The sequence below is a fragment of the Eschscholzia californica genome, unplaced genomic scaffold, assembly GCF_041429995.1.
Source record: "Eschscholzia californica isolate CP2 unplaced genomic scaffold, dmEscCali1.0.p SCAF_3, whole genome shotgun sequence".
Lineage (NCBI taxonomy): Eukaryota > Viridiplantae > Streptophyta > Magnoliopsida > Ranunculales > Papaveraceae > Eschscholzia > Eschscholzia californica.
Window position 1 is genome coordinate 56,274,030 of NW_028238420.1, and position 19,858 is coordinate 56,293,887.

General features: G+C 37.0%; 2 protein-coding genes and 1 long non-coding RNA gene across 3 annotated transcripts; 1 reads left to right on the top strand and 2 right to left on the bottom strand.

The window, feature by feature from the left end:
- Nucleotides 1–155: 155 nt before the first annotated feature.
- On the bottom strand, nt 156–8,845 carry LOC147552159 (uncharacterized). Its single transcript, XM_086668612.1, has 15 exons — nt 7,735–8,845; nt 7,522–7,650; nt 7,211–7,332; nt 6,916–7,126; nt 6,535–6,772; nt 6,293–6,443; nt 5,772–6,046; nt 4,127–4,193; nt 2,647–3,514; nt 2,434–2,562; nt 1,792–1,913; nt 1,497–1,707; nt 1,120–1,357; nt 854–1,004; nt 156–610 (listed from the first exon to the last, which is right to left on the bottom strand). The coding sequence occupies exons 1-15, from the start codon at nt 8,585–8,587 to the stop codon at nt 335–337; spliced, it is 4,041 nt and encodes a 1,346-aa protein (XP_086524738.1). The 5' UTR covers nt 8,588–8,845; the 3' UTR covers nt 156–334.
- A 1,985-nt stretch (nt 8,846–10,830) lies between these two features.
- Nucleotides 10,831–13,108, top strand: LOC147552160 (uncharacterized). Its single transcript, XR_015237821.1, has 4 exons — nt 10,831–10,947; nt 11,045–11,104; nt 11,763–11,827; nt 12,894–13,108. It is a non-coding gene; the product is annotated as an uncharacterized LOC147552160 (long non-coding RNA).
- A 476-nt stretch (nt 13,109–13,584) lies between these two features.
- Nucleotides 13,585–19,228, bottom strand: LOC147552161 (cysteine-rich receptor-like protein kinase 10). The gene is made up of 8 exons (XM_086669806.1): nt 18,907–19,228; nt 15,648–18,229; nt 15,438–15,563; nt 15,130–15,251; nt 14,833–15,043; nt 14,451–14,688; nt 14,184–14,334; nt 13,585–13,939 (listed from the first exon to the last, which is right to left on the bottom strand). Exons 2-8 carry the CDS (start codon nt 16,468–16,470, stop codon nt 13,664–13,666), a joined length of 1,947 nt encoding a protein of 648 aa, XP_086525932.1. The 5' UTR covers nt 16,471–18,229; nt 18,907–19,228; the 3' UTR covers nt 13,585–13,663.
- Between the last annotated feature and the right edge of the window lie 630 nt (nt 19,229–19,858).

A 19,858-nucleotide genomic window follows, 5' to 3' on the forward strand; every position in this document is an offset into this window, starting at 1 on the left:
TACCATGTTAAGTTTGTGGTCATTCAACTCAAAACTAATTGCAATGAGTGGAGAGGACCTAGATATTATATACTTTGTTGCTAGATACTCCTTCTCCCATGTGAAACTATTCTCGGATGTAATACAAAAGGAAAAAACTACATGAAACTTAAGATTTCTTTATTTGAAAAGTTATTCAACCAGCCACTTTACAAACAATACTTATATATGCATGGTATGAGCTATCCAGATTTCTATGAAAATTACAGAAATTACATTATAAGCCAATGATAAATGCAAACAATGGTGAAGAATTGTTCTCACAAAAAATGCACTAGGCTTTTTCAAGGGGAAACTATCTTGGGTGTGTCTTGGTAACAGAGTCGTTTTGAGGATATGATACAATTGTGGTCCCAGCGAAAAATGCAGGTTTCAAAGGAGATGGTAGAGTGACCGAGTAACTATTTAGCATTAAAACAACAGAGGACATGGTCGGCCTATCTTCGATGTTTTCTTGAACGCATAACAATCCAATATGTACACATCTCATCACTTCATTACTTGAACAATTACCTTTCAGAGTTGAATCCACCAATTCTAAGCCTTTACCTTCTCTCCAATGTTTCCATGCCTGCAGTAAATCATGAAGATCCATAAAAAAAAATGTGTATATATGTTACTCGGGGGTGGAACCCGGAATTTTTTCGTCGTGGGTTACTACTGGTTCATATATAACCTATATGGTGGATGGGCCATTACAGGCTAATTAGTGTAAACCGAAAATTGCACGTTAGGATCCCTCTTAGAGGAAGGTAAATGGGTTAAGCCGGAACTAGCCTACTAATTGTTCTACCGTGAATAGAATCAGACTTACATAGCTTAAGAGATCTTGGCATGAAGCTGACTGGTAAAAAGTGGTAATCTTTTGTCCGGTAACGATTTCCAAAATCAGAACCCCGAAGCTATATACATCGGATTTTACAGAGAATAATCCGTGCAATGCATACTCTGGTGCCATATAACCACTGAATAAAGTAACGAATATTAGACAACCACCCATAATCAGATAAATATTCCTACTGATCTTTTGATACAATGAAATCCACTGAGTAGAATAGAGTTTAGAGTTATGGTACTTACAATGTTCCAGCAACTCTACTTGTATTTCCTTGTGTTTGATCAACTCCAAAAAGCTTTGCCAAACCAAAGTCTGCAATTTTTGCGTTCATCTCCCCATCCAACAAAATGTTACCAGCTTTGAGATCCCTATGAATAATCCTAAGCCGAGAATCTTCGTGAAGATATAGAAGTCCTCGGGCGATCCCTCCGATAATTTTGTACCGAGTCTCCCAACTCAAAATCATTTTCCTTGTGGGATCTACATTACACATCAGCATGAACAAACATTTAGAAGTAGTAACCGAACTACTAAAAAAGAATCTATTCATGAACTTCTTCAGTTCTAGTTACCAACAGATTAAATTAGATAAACAAAAGAAAGGATAAGAAAGACATACCAAATAGATATTTGTCGAGACTTCTATTTGGTACATATTCATAGATGAGTAACTTTTCTTCTCCTTCGAGGCAAAAACCTGAAAGCCTAACAAGATTTCGATGTTGAAGTTTATGCAGTAACGCCACTTCGTTCTTAAATTCTTGTGAACCTTGTCCAGAATTACTAGCAAGCCGCTTCACTGCTATTTCTTGCCCATTTGGGAGACGACCCTGAAAGTAGTTCGAATGGGGGTGTAAGAGATATCTCTAAGGTGCTCAAATTTCTTCAAGCAAAAGGATAAAACTAGAATTTACCTTGTATACTGCGCCAAAACCACCTTCACCAAGTTTGTTAGCATCAGAGAAGTCATTAGTAGCAGTTTTTATCTTAGACAAGTCAAACTGCAAGGACTCTTCACCTGTTATGCCACCCGCATCTACACAAATGTATCAAAGTTAAAAAAAAATCGCCATTTACGTTAAAGAAGGAACTTTTCGTCACTGAAAATGGTTAAAAAGAACTTCGAAACATAATTACTTATTTTCCATTAGGAGAAGTATTTTGTGTTCAATACTAAGCGAGCTAGCACAGTCTCCAGAAACAAGAGAAGAAGAAGAGTTGGCGGAATAGACAGTAGAATTTCGAGCAACATCATGTCCGTATGGGCCAAATTGCAAAATTGTTTCTCTAAGTCTTTGGTTAAACTAATCTAGATGAAGTTGGTAAATTATGTAACATAGACCATGATCCAAAGGAAACATGATAATTCAAGTTTAACAATTATCTCATTCAAATTAGGACTAATTAGTTTCAAATATGAGATAGGTTCTCGCTTAGCTTTTTAATGTCAATTTACATGACCCCATTTGAAACTCAGAGAAATCGTCAGGGATAATTTACAACTAAGGTTTAGGAACAAACTGAGATACCCAAAAAAATCGTCAGGGATAATTTACCTGTAATACTTGCTCTTGTCGGAATTGTTTTCCTCTTTTTCATCAACAAGTACGCAAATACTGCTACTACCAAGAGAACTCCAATGATGATTGGTACAACAATAGCAACAATTGATATTTTACCATTTCCTACATAAAGATTAAACTAAGCTTTCAAGCATTCACAAGTGCAACAAAAACAACAAAATCCTAAAATAAGCTGCCATATCATACCAGTGACACCCGGAGACGGCCCCGGAGGAAAAGAAACTTCTTGTCCTGGTGATGGTGGTGGTGGTGGTGGTGGTGGTGGTAATGGTGGTGGAGGTGATTGCAATTGATAGAAAATGCTATCTTCAAATCTAATAGCACAACTCTTACTAATAACTTGTCCTCCTAGCTTTCCTCCACAACAACTAGGGATTTGACTAATCATAGTTTGTAAACAAGATGAACAAGAAGTTGCTGATAAATCTTGAGTACACTGAACCATTCCATATATGCTACCGAAATTATTAAACCTAATTGAATCTGTTGCGAATTTTAATGGACTTGATACTGCCCTTGAAGAAATATTACTCATTAAAACACCTAATTGACTATTAAAAGTAAGAGGATCAGATACATTTTGAGTATTGGAAAGATATAATGTATCAGAAGTATCAAGTTGGGTGAAGAAATTGATATCCGAGTAACGTACCAAACAATTATCATAACGAATAGCTCCTCTTTTCTTGTTAGGGCATTTCTGGGTAATTTCCACAGTTGAAGAATTCAAACAAGATTTACAGTCATCCATGGAAACATCACCTCTACATTGAATTAATCCATAAACAGTATCTGGGTTGTTCCCAAAAGAAGTATTAAAGAAACCCTTAATTGAACCATTAGAGATTAAAGATGGGAAGAGAGAGTTTTTGAGATTATTTTCAAATTGACTACCAGAAGTGTAATTTGAAGAAGAAACACAGGAGAGATATATTGGACGAGCTTGAATTGAGTTATTTACTAAGAAGAGAAAGAGACATGTCAGCTGTAAGTGAAGAGAATTTGATTGAAGAAGAAACATTTTTTGGAGATATGGGAAGCTTTGGAAAATTCTCTAATGGCGGAATATGATTACAGAGAAGGAAGGAGATGGAAGGAGGTTGATGAGGGAGGTCAGCATTACAATTAAAGACTTGACTTTCGTTCAACACCTACCAATTTCAAAACACGTTTTGGCGTTTGAAAATATTCAACTCTACTAAGCATAAATGAGATATTCAGCTTTACTTCGTTGAACACCTACTGATTTCTAAGTTGTTTATCGCGGGCTTAGGCTTGGGCTTGAGTAGAGTCATCTTGACTTGTTGACTTCATAAAAGGGGTACAACAGAACCCCCTCAAACTGATGGGGTCGAAGAGAGACACACCATCAGTTTGCTTCGAAGATGAGAGAAGAGGTTGAAAGATAAACCATTAGTGAGAATAGCAGCAAGTTGGTGTTTCGTAGAAACATGATGAACATTGAACAATAATCGATCTAAGTGGAGACCAAATCACAAACTTAGTGAAAATCTACTTCGATGTGTTTGGTCGAGCATGAAAGACCGAATCCGAAGTCAGATGCTTAGCACTGATATTATCACAGTAGAGGAGGAAAGGTCGATTTAATGGACATCGAATATCATCCATAAGGTAAGAAAGCCTCAGTGGTTGTTGTCGATAAAACTTTATATTCAGCTTTTGTTGATGATTTAGCCACTGTAGCCTGTTTTTTCGAACTCCATGAGACAAGACTCGAACCAAGAAAAACACAGTAACTTCCCGGGAATCAGATTATTTTGGTTTAATTGGTTCAACCAGGAATAGGAATTCCATTCCCGATGGATTCCCAACTTGTTGATTGTTTGTGTAGGAATAGGAATGTAAATTTTACGAAAGTCCTGTTATATCCTTTTACTCAAACTACATAAATTATGATGTAAATTTTACGAAAGTCCTGTTGTATCCTTTTACTCAAACTACATAAATTATAGGTCAACTTTGTTATATATATTTTAAATAGCATCGTCTATTCAAATTTATAGATATGAAATAATAACGTAATACACTAATTTAAGTTGTATTTAAAGATTTATTTAAAATAAATAAGGTCTCAACTAATTTTTTTAAACGTTATGAAATCGATTTTTAATGAACAAAGAGCAAGAGAGAAGAAAACAAACTAGAGATATGGAGAGAGAGATACGTTTGAGCGAGAGAGGGGGTGGAAGAGAGAGTGTGTGTTGGTATGGTGGTAGTTGAAACCTTGGGTTTTTAATTTTTTTTAGTAAAAATATTTTATTAAGGATTATTTTGTCCAAAAATATTAAATCAAATCAGTCCCGAGAATGGGAATCACAAACCCACCCTCCTCCCTGGGTTTGCTATTACCCCATTTCGGGGGAATCCCATTCCTCCAGGAATAGGATTCCCCCTGCATTCCCGCGAGCCAAACAGTAGTCGGGAATGTGATTCCCAGGAATCACATTCCATTCCCATGCGATTCCCGCGTGCCAAGCATGGCCTAAGGGTAGTAGTTATGGGAGATAATCGAACTCCTGGGCCCACTGAACCTTTCAAATACCTTAATATTTTCTTCACAGTGACGATATGTATTGTTGATGGTTTATACATGAACTGGGTTGCATAATTTACTGCAAGGGAGATGTTTGGTCGAGCCAAAGTAAGGTATTGAAGGGCACCCACAAAGCTCATATATTCTGTTGGAGAGGAAAACTCATCGCCATCAGAAATGGAGACTCTCTGTCCATATAACTTTGATGGTTTTGAATCCAGTAATTTTGTTCTTTGAAGTAGTTGTAATGTATATTTATTATGTGTGAGTAATATGTTGGGAGGAGAGAAACCATGGGCAACTTCTATACCCAAAAATTTACCATCAACATGTAGTAAAAGAACCATCATTGTTGACTTGGTATGATAAACAAACATAGAATTGTCTGTTTTACTCTTCTAGAAAACCATATCTATGAAGAAAATTGGCAAAATTTATTGAACTATGCCTTTGGTGCTTGTTTAAGACCATAAAGGCCTTATGGATAGTCAATGCCTTCCTGTTGAAGAAACCCTTTGGCCACAAGTTTGGTCTTATACCTTTCTATAGACCCATCACTTCCTTTGTTTCAACTTGTAGACCCATTTGCAGCCTAAAACATTTATTTTGTCATGGAATGGAACTAGTAACCAAGTCTCATGACAAAATTGCTACGTAAATTAGAGAAATTACGTTATAAACCAATTTTAATCAATGCATAACGATGGCGAAGAATTGTTCTCACAAAAAAAATCACTAGGCTTTTTCAAGTAGAAACTATCTTGTGTGTGTCTGGATAACAGACTCATTTTGAGAATATGATACAATTGTGCTCCCTGCGAAAAATGCAGGTTTCAAAGGAGATGGTAGAGTGACCAAGTTAATATTTAGCATTAAAACAACAGAGGACATGGTCGGCCTATCTTCGATGTTTTCTTGAACGCATAATAATCCAATTTGTACACATCTCATCACTTCATTACTTGAACAATTACCTTTCAGAGTTGAATCCACCAATTCTATGCCTTTACCTTCTCTCCAATGTTTCCATGCCTGCAGTAAATCAGGAAATATTCATGAAAGAAAGAAAAAATTGTATAGACGTTACTCGGGGGTAGAACCAGGAGTTTTTGGTAGTGGGGTTACTCGTTTATTATGACCTTAGTATGAAGGGTGGGACATTTCGGGCTAATTAATTAAATTGAAAACTGCACGTTAAGTTCCCTCTCAGAGGAAGGTAAATGGGCTAAGCCGGAACTAGCGTAGTAATTGTTCTGTTCTGAATAGAATCATACTTACATAGCTTAAGAGATCCTGGCATGAAGCTGACTGGTAAAAACTGGTAATCTTTTGTCCGGTAACGATTTCCAAAATCAGAACTCCGAAGCTAAATACATCGGATTTTACAGAGAATAATCCGTGCAGTGCATACTCTGGTGCCATATAACCACTGAATAACGTAATGAATATTAGATAACCACCCCTAATACGGTAAATATTCCATGTGGTCTAGAATAGAGTTCAGGGTTTATGGTGCTTACAATGTTCCAGCAATTCTACTTGTATTTCCTTGCGTTTGATCCACTTCGAAAAGCTTTGCCAGACCAAAGTCTGCAATTTTTGCGTTCATCTCCCCATCCAACAAAATGTTACCAGCTTTGAGATCCCTATGAATAATCCTAAGCCGAGAATCTTCATGAAGATATAGAAGTCCTCGGGCGATCCCTCCGATGATTTTGTACCGAGTCTCCCAACTCAAAATCCTTTTCCTTGTGGGATCTACATTACACATCAGCATGAACAAACATTTAGTAGTAGTAGTAACCAAACTACTAAAAAGAGTCTATTCGTAAACTTTTTCAGTTCTAGTTACCAATAGATGTTAAACTAGATAAACAAAAGAAAGGATGAGAAAGACAAACCAAATAGATATTTGTCGAGACTTCTGTTTGGTACATATTCATAGATGAGTAACTTTTCTTCTCCTTCAAGGCAAAAACCTGAAAGCCTAACAAGATTTCGATGTTGAAGTTTATGCAGTAACACCACTTCGTTCTTAAATTCTTGTGAACCTTGTCCAGAATTACTAGCAAGCCGCTTCACTGCTATTTCTTGCCCATCGGGGAGCCGACCCTGAAAGTAGTTCGAATGGGGGTGTAAGGGATATCTCTAAGGTGGTCAAATTTCTTCAAGCAAAAGGATACAACTAGAATTTACCTTGTATACTGCACCAAAACCACCTTCACCAAGTTTGTTAGCATCAGAGAAGTCATTAGTAGCAGCTTTTATCTGAGACAAGTCAAACTGCAAGGACTCTTCACTTGTTATTCCACCCCCATCTACACAAATAGGACTAATCAGTTTCAACATAAGGAATATGAGATAGGTTCTTGTTTAGCTCCTCACTACCAATGTAGATTACCCAATTTCGAACTACGAGAAATCTCTTAGTCGAAAACAGAATCAAAATTTAGGAACAAACTGATATACCCAAACAAATTTATTTTAAATCGTCGAGGATAATTTACCTGTAATACTTGCTCTTGTCGGGATTGTTTTCTTCTTTTTCATCAACAAGTACGCAAATAATGCTACTACCAGGAGAACTCCAATGATGATTGGGACAACAATAGCAACAATTGATATTTTACCATTTCCTGCATAAACATTAAACTAAGCTTTCAGGCATTCTCAAGTACAACAAGAACAAGAAAACCCTAAAATAAGCTGTCATATTATACCAGTGACACGCGGAGACGGTCGCGGAGGCAAAGAACCTTCTTGTCCTAGTGGAGATGCTTGTGGTGGTGGTAATGGCGCTGGCAATGGTGGTGATGGTGATAACAATTGATAGAAAGGTACACTTTCAAATCTAATAGCACAACTCTTACTAATAACTTGTCCTCCTATCCTTCCTCCACAACGATTAGGGATTTCATTAATCATAGTTTGTGAACAATATGAACAAGAAGTTGGTGATAAATCTTGAGTACATTGAACCATTCCATATAAAGTATTAAAATTATTAAACCTAATTGAACCTGTTGCAAATTTTGATGGACTTGATGTTGCCCTAGAGGAAATATTACTCATTAAATCACCTAATTGACTATTAAAAGTAGAAGGATCAGATACAGCGTGAATATTGCGAAGAGACCCTATATCAGAAGTATCAAGTTGGGTGAAGAAATTGATATCCGAGTAACGTACCAAACACTGACCATAACGAATAGTTCCATTTCTCTTGTTAGGGCAGAATTGGGTAATATCCACAGTTGAAGAATTCAAACAAGATTTACAGACATTCATGGAAACATCACCTCTACATTGAATTAATCCATAAACAGTATCTGGGTTGTTCCCAAAAGAAGTATTAAAGAAACCCTTAATTGAACCATTAGAGATTAAAGATGGGAAGAGAGAGTTTTTGAGATTAGTTTCAAATTGACTACCAGAAGTGTAATTTGAAGAAGAAACACAGGAGAGATATATTGGACGAGCTTGAATTGAGTTGGTATTTACTAAGAAGAGAAAGAGACATGTAAGTAGAAGTAGCTGTAATAAGTGAAGAGAATTTGATTGAAGAAGAAACATTTTTGGAGAAATGGGAAGCTTTTGAAAACTCTTTTGATCATTACAATTAAAGACTTGTGATTACAGAGAGAAGGAAGGAGATGGAGGGAGGTTGGTGATGGAGGTCAGCATTACAATTAAAAACTTGACTTCGGTCTTCGTTGGCGTTCCAAAAATTTCAACTCTTCTGAGCATAAATTATTGCCTTGCGACAACTCCTATAAGATTGAGAGATTGGGCAAAAGCTCCATAATGGGCCCATGAATAAGAATCAAATCCGTGTCTTACAGGACGGGGTGATATCAATGTAATGGGCGTATCCTAATTTTGGTTATAGATGTTTTTTTTTTTTGTTGAAAGAATTTTGGTTATAGATGTAGTTAAAGGCATCTTTTTGCTAGGAGGATTCTTATTAAGTTAGAAATGGTAGAATGGCTGATAAATCTCTTTTATCTAGCTTCTTCTTCATTTAAACATATAGTGAAAATTATCTCGTCATTATTCGTGGTAAAATAAGTCTCCCCAACCAAATCACGTCACTCATTTTTATCCATTGGGATTGTTTACTTTCATTATTGTTTTATTTGATTTGTTTGTTCTTCATCATAACATTGAACATGTTTCACTCGAAGTTGCTAATGTAAGAAAAAGAGATTTTGAGTTGGATCGTCTGTTTGATTGATGTTCTGTCTGGATGAACAATACTTCTCATCCTAATTCCCGCTCCTTGCTTTTGGAAATCTTGGGTGAAAACCTGCATAAGAGTTCGGAAACCTCTCTGACGTTCATGTAACGCCTCAAGCCTTGGCAGTTGTTGATATTGTCCCCGCTTTAACCACCTCACTCAAGTATAGAGTTTTGTTCTTGGTGAAGGCACCTCAAGCCTACCCAAAAGGCCTCGGTACTTACTAAGCTTGAGCGTACACCTATAGCCCAGTCTCTAGACACTCTTGTTTTAGATTGTGACGCCCCAGGCCTTAGCAGTTGTCGATATTGTCCTCCCTTTGTCCACCACCACGCACAGGTGGTATGAGGTTTTGTTCTTGGTCAGGACTCCAAAAGTCCCCTAAAAGGCCTCGATACTTACTTAGCGTCAGCATACACCTATAGGCCAGGCTTTGGACATTCTCGTGAGCGATGTGGGACTATTACAGGGATCGGGTGCATTATATTTAACGCACAAACAAACTTTATATCAGCTCTCGCGGATTCAGTTAGAGGTCAAAATGCCGAGGAGTGTGAATGTTTAACAATTAATCGACTCTCTTATGGGCGATTAATTTCCAAATACATCATGTTCATATAGAGCGATAACCTCAATGTATTAGATACTTGGGAGACCAAAGCTACACCACTCAATGGCAGTCTGGAAAACATTTAGCTGAAATTCTACATATGAAGAACTGATTCACCAACATCAAGTTCTCCTACACTCCGAGAATAAACAACTCGATAGCCGACGTTGTAGCCAAATGGGGAAGGAAGCATCAACCAAAGAAGATTTGAAACTCCCTCCCTCCTTTTATTTCGAATGTTATTTAGTACTTTATTTCTTCTTTTCTTTCCTTGTACGCTCAACATAAAAAAGAGTTAATTCCTATTTGACCTCCTACTTTGTGACCAGCTTATGACCTCCTGTTTTTCGTAAATTCAAATATGACCCTCTTTTGTTAGTCAACTTAATTTGGTGGTTAACTCTTTTGTTTCCATTATTGCCTTTGTTATAAAAGAGATTTTGAAAATTCAAATTTGACCCCCTTCAAATATGTGTTGATTCCTAAAAATATTTAACTTCTTTAGAAAAAATTAGGGAACCAAAGTTGAATTTCTTTTAAAAAATATTAAAGACACTTCTCTCACTCCATCTCATCACCTATCTGTTCCACGTCATCACTCACCTGCCACCTCATCATCTTCTCCGACGATGGTCGCCGACCGGTAAAAATTTCGACGACCATCAATTTTGTTTTTTCTTCTTCAATTTTGTTTTTTCTTCTTTCTCTCTTCTTCTTCTTCTCTCTTCTTCTTCTTCATCTTCTCTCTTCTTCTTCTTCTTCTTCTTCTTCTTCTTCTCTCTTCTTCTTTCTCTATCCTCTTTATTCTCTCTCTCCTTCCTTTCTACTCTTCTCTCTTTTTGCAAAAGAACAAGGTTAAAATCAGGGACTAAATGTACGATCGCGTCAGAATCTGGGGCTTCTGCGGCCAGACCAATTTAGATGACTAAAGTGCTATTACATAGGTTTTATCTCGAGCTCCCATTTTTTATCGACATAAGCTTGGTTTGATTGAGTAACTGAGTTTGGAGAGATAATGAAGGGAGAAAATTATTGGGGATTCTTGGGGTTTTGCTCATTCAAACTACCATTGATGAATCAAACAAGGTTTGGAAGGGAATTTTGGTTAGAAATGGATTTCTCTCGAGGTTTTTATAGTTTCCGGTTGGATTAGTTTTAATGGAGGTTATTGTTGCATGTGTAGGGACTTATGAATTAAAGAGGAAGTCAGAGGAGAATCAAAGCTTTCATCAAGTAATTTATGGTAAGTTTTGCAAATCCTTAAGATGCATTCTAAGTTTATGGATTCTAAGGTTTGATGTTTATGAAATAGGGGATTGTCAGAAATCATGGAATTCTAGGGTTTGGATAATTCGAAAGTAAGTGAATTGGTATTTAAGAAATGTTAGAAGTTAATTAATAGGGGTTAGACTATACACCGAACGACGATTCCAGGGGACTGCACAATGCAGTTTGTTGCGATGCGTTTCTGTGTTATTTAAGTATCCGGATGAAGTTTTACAGAAGAGATAAGTTGTAGCATGAGATGTTAGCTTTCCGAGAAGGTATAGTGCAAGTTATTTGGAGTTCGGATGAAAGAGTTATGACTGTTTTGGGACTGTTGCATGTATGTTTTGTAATTTCCGAGGATGATTCACTTGGATTTTGGGCTAGCCAATCAATAATAAAATTTTAAGGATATAAATACCTTTCAAACGGTGTAAGATTGATCTTATTTGGACAGGGATATGCAAGTTAGAGTTCAGTCGAAATTCGAGTACATCTTCGAAGCCTCACAGACTTGAGGGATTTGTTTTTATGTTTTACATTTTCATTGTTTTCTTGTAATTACTCTTTTTGTTGTACGAAAGTTCTTAGTCCAAGAACCTGATGTTTGTATCTGTTGTTTATGGTTTTGGTAGAGGGGGTGCCGGAGATTATCGTTAACGATCATGCTATGGTTTCAGCGGAGTAGAAGTACCGCCAGGTAGGGGTTCTGAATCTGAATCTTTTATCCAGCATGGTATAGATAATGAAATATGTTATATTTTATATTTATATATGTGTCATTATAACTAGAGTTTAGGTAGCTTGGAACTCGATTTTAAGTGATGAACTGATATATGCTTGAATAGTTTTACTGCGATATGAGAAATGATTTTGAACCGTTTATACTATGATTTTGAACTACTTGGGGTTTTCTTTTATGTGCCCGACTTCGGATTATGTCAACCTACGGGCACGTAGCCATTGAGGTTAGGATGACATATGGACATGGGTGTAACCCATGTGAGACCGGTGAGGTGGTGCGATACTAGTCATGAGACTCGTGGGTGTGAAGTGCTCCAATCACTCGCCGTTGGTGCTCGTGCCTCCAGCTCGACACTGAGGGTCGTAATCTCTGACTGCTCGCTTGGGAGGTGACATTGATTGGGATCCCTCTGCTTTGTGTGCGATATGACTCTTACTCGTTACATTTCCGTGTTTGATAAGATAATGAATTGAATTGAATGAGAATATGGATTTTGATATATGAATGTAACTGATTTTGAAAGATCACATTAGATGCATGACAGGGTACCGAAAAGAATAAGGTTCGGGTCCTTCCATGGGTATTGGGGGACGACTCTCTTATTCGAACTCGGTGATCAAAAATGTATTTAGGTACTTAAGGTATATATGTATCATGAGGTAAACTCTTTAATGATTGCAGAGTCCCTTAGTGGGAGAGGGACTTACCAGCTGGGAGTAAGTCTCTTTCTCGAGGAGAGGCTAGTGCCTTAGCTAGTGTCGTCATGGAGATGATACTATCTAACACACTATAGATTCCCCTGAGGTACTCTCTTAATTGGGAGCGCGCCGTGGGTGGGCAACTAATCACTGTTGTTATTTGGTATATTAAGAAAAATATTTTATATATAGTAACTGATTTGACAAATCGTTTTGACATGATGTTTACAACTTATTAAATGAATTTTTGAAAACGTGATGGGTTTTGGATTGGTCTTCTACCAGAATAACTCGTGTCGGTGAGTTATCTGACCCCCTACCAGTTGTTAGTGTGTAGGTGTTTCTTGTAGCCTCGAGGCGGAGTATGTATTCCAACCGGTGTGATCGTGTCTAACGAGGCTAGTAGCGTTATGTCGTTTTCTTTGATTTTTTTTGTTCACTTTTCATTATATATGTAACACTTGGACCTTTTTATAAGTTGTAGCGATGTTTATGAGGCTTTTGATAGTTTTTATGGTAGTTCATATTTCGATCCAAAGTTATGTCGAGTTTGTTTAGCTTACGCTCTATGGTTTATTCTTGTATATGCGAATGTATGGTTTGCATGGCAGGTGATTTTACAAGTGCAACCGGTTCGATTTATAGAGGAGACTCTGCCGGATTTTTGTCTCGTCTGTGAATTGTCGGGCGTGGTCGTGTCTATTTTGGGACACTGGGCGTCACCGTTTTACTCTTCTGGAAACCATATCCATCAAGAAAATTGGCAAACTTATTGAACCATGTCCTTGGTGCTTGTTTAAGACCATAAAGGATTTTATGCATAGTCAATGCCCTCATTTTGATGAAACCCTTCGGCCACAAAGTTGTGGCCTTATACCTTTCTCTAGACCCATCACTTCCTTTGTCTATTTTGTAGACCCACTTTGCAACCTAAAACATTCATTTTGTCATGAAATGGAACTAGTGACCAAGTCTCGTGACAAAATTGCTATGTAAATTAGAGAAATTATGTTATAGCCCAATTTTGATCAATGCATAACAATGATGAAGAATTGTTCTCACAAAAAATTCACTAGGCTTTTTCAAGGAGAAATTATCTTGGGTGTGTCTTGATAACAGACTGCTTTTGAGAATATGATACAATTGTGCTCCCTGCGAAGAATGCAGGTTTCAAAGGAGATGGTAGAGTGACCGAGTAAATATTTAGCATTAAAACAACAGAGGACATGGTAGGCCTATCTTCGATGTTTTCTTGAACGCATAATAATCCAATTTGTACACATCTCATCACTTCATTACTTGAACAATTACCTTTCAGAGTTGAATCCACCAATTCTAAGCCTTTACCTTCTCTCCAATGTTTCCATGCCTGCAGTAAATCAGGAACGTTCATGAAAGGAAAAAAAAATTGAATATATGTTACTCGGGGGGTAGAACCAGGAGTTTTGGTAGTGGGTTACTCGTTCATTATGACCTTAGTATGAAGGGTGGAACATTTCGGGCTAATTAGTCAAATCGAAAATTGCACGTTAGGCTCCCTCTCAGAGGAAGGTAAATGGGCTAAGCCGGAACTAGCCTAGTAATTGTTCTGTCCTGCACAGAATCATACTTACATAGCTTAAGAGATCTTGGCATGAAGCTGACTGGTAAAAACTGGTAATCTTTTGTCCGGTAACGATTTCCAAAATCAGAACCCCGAAGCTATATACATCGGATTTTACAGAGAATAACCCGTGCAGTGCATACTCTGGTGCCATATAACCACTGAATAACGTAATGAATATTAGATAACCACCCCTAATACGGTAAATATTCCATGTGGTCTTCTGAAACAATGAAATCCACCAAGTAGAATAGAGTTCAGAGTTTATGGTGCTTACAATGTTCCAGCAATTCTACTTGTATTTCCTTGTGTTTGATCAACTTCGAAAAGCTTTGCCAGACCAAAGTCTGCAATTTTTGCGTTCATCTCCCCATCCAACAAAATGTTACCAGCTTTGAGATCCCTATGAATAATCCTAAGCCGAGAATCTTCGTGAAGATATAGAAGTCCTCGGGCGATCCCTTCGATGATTTTGTACCGAGTCTCCCAACTCAAAATCCTTTTCCTTGTGGGATCTACATTAAACATCAGCATGAACAAACATTTAGTAGTAAGTAGTAACCAAACTACTAAAAAGAGCCTATCGGTAAACTTTTTCAGTTCTAGTTACCAAAAGATGTTAGATTAGATAATCAAAAGAAAGGATAAGAAAGGCAAACCAAATAGATATTTGTCGAGACTTCTATTTGGTACATATTCATAGATGAGTAACTTTTCTTCTCCTTCGAGGCAAAAACCTGAAAGCCTGATAAGATTTCGATGTTGAAGTTTATGCAGTAACACCACTTCGTTCTTAAATTCTTGTGAACCTTGTCCAGAATTACTAGCAAGCCGCTTAACCGCTATTTCTTGCCCATCGGGGAGTCGACCCTGAAAGTAGTTCGAATGGGGGTGTAAGAGATATATCTGTAAGGTGCTCAAATTTCTTCAAGCAAAAGGATCCAACTAGAATTTACCTTGTATACTGCGCCAAAACCACCTTCACCAAGTTTGTTAGCATAAGAGAAGTCATTAGTAGCAGTTTTTATCTTAGACAAGTCAAACTGCAAGGACTCTTCACTTGTTATTCCACCCCCATCTACACAAATTAGGACTAATCAGTTTCAACGAAACCAATATGAGATAGGTTCTTGCTTAGCTCCTCACTACCAATGTACATGACCCAATTTCGGACTACGGAAAATCTCATAGTAGAAAACAGAACAAATAGGAAGAAACTGAGATACCCAAACAAATTTATCTAACATCGTCGAGGATAATTTACCTATAATACTTGCTCTCGGAATCGTTTTCCTGTTATTCATCAAGAAGTATCCAAAAAATGCTACTACCAAGAGAACTCCAATGATTATAGGGACAACAATAGCAACAATTGATATTTTACCATTTCCTGCATAAACATTAAACTAAGCTTTCAGGCATTCTCATATACAACAAGAACAACAAAGCCCTCAAAAAAGTTGTCATATCATACCAGTGACACCCGGAGACGGTCGCGGAGGCAAATAACCTTCTTGTCCTGGTGGCAATGGTAGTGGAGGTAATATCAATTGATAGAAAGGTACACTTTCAAATCTAATAGCACAACTCTTAGTAATAACTTGCCCTCCTATCCTTCGTCCACATTGATTAGGTATTTTATTAATCATAGTTTGTGAACAATATGAACAAGAAGTTGGTGATAAATCTTGAGTGCATTGAACCATTCCATATAAGGTATTAAAATTATTAAACCTAATTGAATCTGTTGCAAATTTTGATGGACTTGATGTTGCCCTAGAAGAAATATTACTCATTAAATCACCTAATTGACTATTAAAAGTAAGAGGATCAGATACACTATTACCATTGCAAATAGATCTTATATCAGAAGTATCAAGTTGAGTGAAGAAATTGATATCTGAGTAACGTACCAAACAGTTATCATAACGAATAGTTCCATCTCTCTTGTTAGGGCAGAATTGGGTAATATCCACAGTTGAAGAATCCAGACAAGATTTACAGACATCCATGGAAACATCACCTCTACATTGAATTAATCCATAAACAGTATCTGGGTATTCCCCAAAAGAAGTATTAAAGAAACCCTTGATTGAACCATTAGAGATTAAAGATGGGAAGAGAGAGTTTTTGAGATTAGTTTCAAATGGACTACCAGAAGTGTAATTTGAAGAAGAAACACAGGAGAGATATATTGGACGAGCTTGAATTGAGTTAGTATTTACTAAGAAGAGAAAGAGACATGTAAGTAGAAGTATCTGTAATAAGTGAAGAGAATTTGATTGAAGAAGAAACATTTTTGGAGAAATGGGAGGCTTTGGAAAACTCTACTAAGCATTAGTATTAAAGACTTGTGATTACAGAGGAAGAAGGAGATGGAGAGAGGTTGGTGAGGGAGAACAGCATTACTATAATACTATTTAAGACTTGGCTTCGGTCTTCGTTGAAAAAGTTCAACTCTTCTAAAGCATGAATTGACCATAACAACAAACAAATGCGCGTCAGAAAAGGAATGAGAGGCAGGCTCAGTGTGACGTCCCCTATCCCAAAATAAGTATAATCACGGCCCGCCAATTTACAGATGAGACAAAAATTCGGCACAGTCTTCTCTGTAAATCGAACTGGTCGCACCTGTAAAACATGTCATGCAAACCATACATTCGCATACACAAAGAAAAATAAAATAGAGCGGAAGCTAAACAAACTCAGTTTCAGATCGAAACCTGAACCACAAAAAACTACAAAATTCTCTTAAACACCGATACAACTTACAAACAACTCTAAATGTTATGTATATACTATTCGAGTGTGGCTACTGAAATAACTACATAACTTTGAAATAACGACAAAGTCAATAAACGAAAACCAAAGAAAACGATGTAACACTGCTAGCCTCGTCAGACAAAATCAGAATACTAACAACTGGTAAGGGGTCAGAATACTCACTGACACGAATTACTCTGGTAGAAGACCAATCCAAAACCCATCACGTTTTCAAAAGTTCATTTAATAAGTTGTAAACATCATGACAAAACGATTTATCAAACCAGTTACTATATATACCATTTACAAAAATATTTTCCTTACACCTAGCAAGCAATAGCAACGATTAGTTGCCCACCCATTTTGTGCTCCCAATTAAGAGAGTACCTCAGGAGAATCTATAGTTCGTTAGATAGTATCGTCCCCATAATGACACTAGCTAAGGCACTAGCATCTCCTCAAGAAAGAGACTTACCTCTAGCCGGTAAGTCCCTCTCCCACTAAGGGACTTTGCAATCATTAAAGAGTTTACCTCATGATACATGTATACCTTAAGTACCTAAATACGTTTTTGATCACCGAGTTCGAATAAGAGAGTCGTCCCCCAATACCCATGGAAGGACTCGAACCTTATTCTTTTCAGCACCCTGTCATGCATGTAATGTGATCTTTCAAAATCAGTTACGTTCATATATGAAAACCAATGTTCTCATTCATATCATTATCTTATCAAATACGGAAATGGAACAACCAAGAGTCATATCGCACACAAAGCAGAGATTCCCAATCAATGTCACCTCTCATGCGAGCGGTCAGGGTGTACGGTCCTGAGCCTCGAGTTGGAGGCACGAGCACCAATGGCGAGCAAGTGAAGCATTCTACCCCCCACGGGTCACATGACTAGTGTTGCACCACCTCACCGGTCTCACAGGGGTCACACCCATGTCCACATGTCATCCTAACCTCAATGGCTACGTGCCCGTAGGTTGACATAATTCATAGTCAGGTACATACAAGAAAATTGCAAGTAGTTCGTAATCATAGTACAAATAGTTCGAAAGCATTTCTCATATCGCAGTAAAATTATTCAAACATATTTCAGTTCATCACTTAAAATCGAGTTTCATGCTACCTAAACGCTAGTTATAATGGCACATAAAACTATAAGACCTAACACATTTTATTATCTATGAAATCATGCTGGGAAAAAGATTCAGAACCCCTACCTCAGTGCTTGCATCACCAAAGACCTCCCGCCTATCAGACGAGCTTATTCCTCCTCATTCGCATACCCTGTGATAAGGAAGAATAACCAAAAATACCGAAAAGAAACATTACGTTCTTATACCAAGAACCTTCGTACAATAAAGACAATAATTAATAGAAAACGATGAAAACTTAAAAACAATCTGTAACGCTGGAAGACTTCGAATAACCGTATTGATCTCTAACTTCATAGGCCATGTCCACTGGATACCCGCAATGCATACAAACCAACCAACCAACCTTTCATAAACTCTATTTTTCATTTTAGAGTCTTCATAAGCTGACAAATCATATAATGAACCCCATAGAATAAATCTCTGAAATTGTCCATTCATATGAAATATGACAAATTTGGGGGTAACCATCTCTATTCCAATTCATTGAAATCGTCCATTCATATGAAATATGGTAACCATCTATATTCCAATTCATTGTAAAACTGATCCAAATATGAAATTTCAGCAGTAAAATAACTCGACAACAGCCCGTCTAAATATGGACACCCCAAAATAGCCCATAATATCTTAAATATGAGTCTGCGCATAAATCATTCGAAGAAACTAAAGAATAAATGCTTCAAATTATAAATCCAAAAGAAATTAGACCCAACTATACAGTTATCGAAACAACTATCAAATAACTACCAAATTTGAACGAAATAAAAAATTCTGAATAGATATGTAGAACAAGTCAAATGAGATTACCTAAAAGAAATTTCATCGAATTCGGACCACCGTACACGAAGAAATCAGCCGAAGAAAGTCATAACTTTTTTTTTTCTGGAATCAAACTTCATTTAGAGGCCAAAAGACTAATGAGTATTACATCATGAAGCTGAAAAAGGAAAACGCAACCAAATCACATACAAATCAGGTTATGCCCACTTGGGGTGATTCATAACTTTTATAACCCAAACTAAATTGATTTCTCAATTCTGTGTCACTCTCTCGGCTTCTTTTGTTTGCAAATGACGTATGAATTTTTTTTTCTTTTGTTAAGGGATAATGACATATGAAATGAATGAATGACATATGAAATGAATGAATGACATATGAAATGAATGAAAGGAATTTCAATGGTAAAGTGGAGTCCACACATATAAAACTATTTCTCTCCAAAACGCGTCACACATGCATGTCAAACGCATAAACAGGGCTTTTTTTTTTTTTTTTTGTTGAGACACGCATAAACAGGGTTGGATACAAACTAGTTCAACAAAAAAAAAAAAAAGGGTTGGATACAAATGGGGTGCCACATGACACATTAAAAAGTGGCCATAGATTTTATCTATTTCAAGTCCTTAATTCCTGTATTCTTTATAAACAAACCCCTCATATTTGTACCCAATTAATTCAATCTCTAATTACCATTTAATTCTTAATTTGACTTTTTCTAAGTGCCAAACAGTCCCTCTTTTAACAGTAGTCTTTTATCTTTTTTAACCGAAAACATGGGATGTCACACCCATGGTCAAATTTTACACTTAAAAGACGAGAACGACTTTTTGAATTTCGGTATTTACTACAATGTCATTGAAAAATCCCGCAAAATATTCGATTTTTGTTTTGGAAAGTCTGACGTCCCTCGATTTGGAAATGGCTGGTTAAGGGAATTTTTTTCATCTTTATTAATCACTCACCCACACTTCTTTCCAAG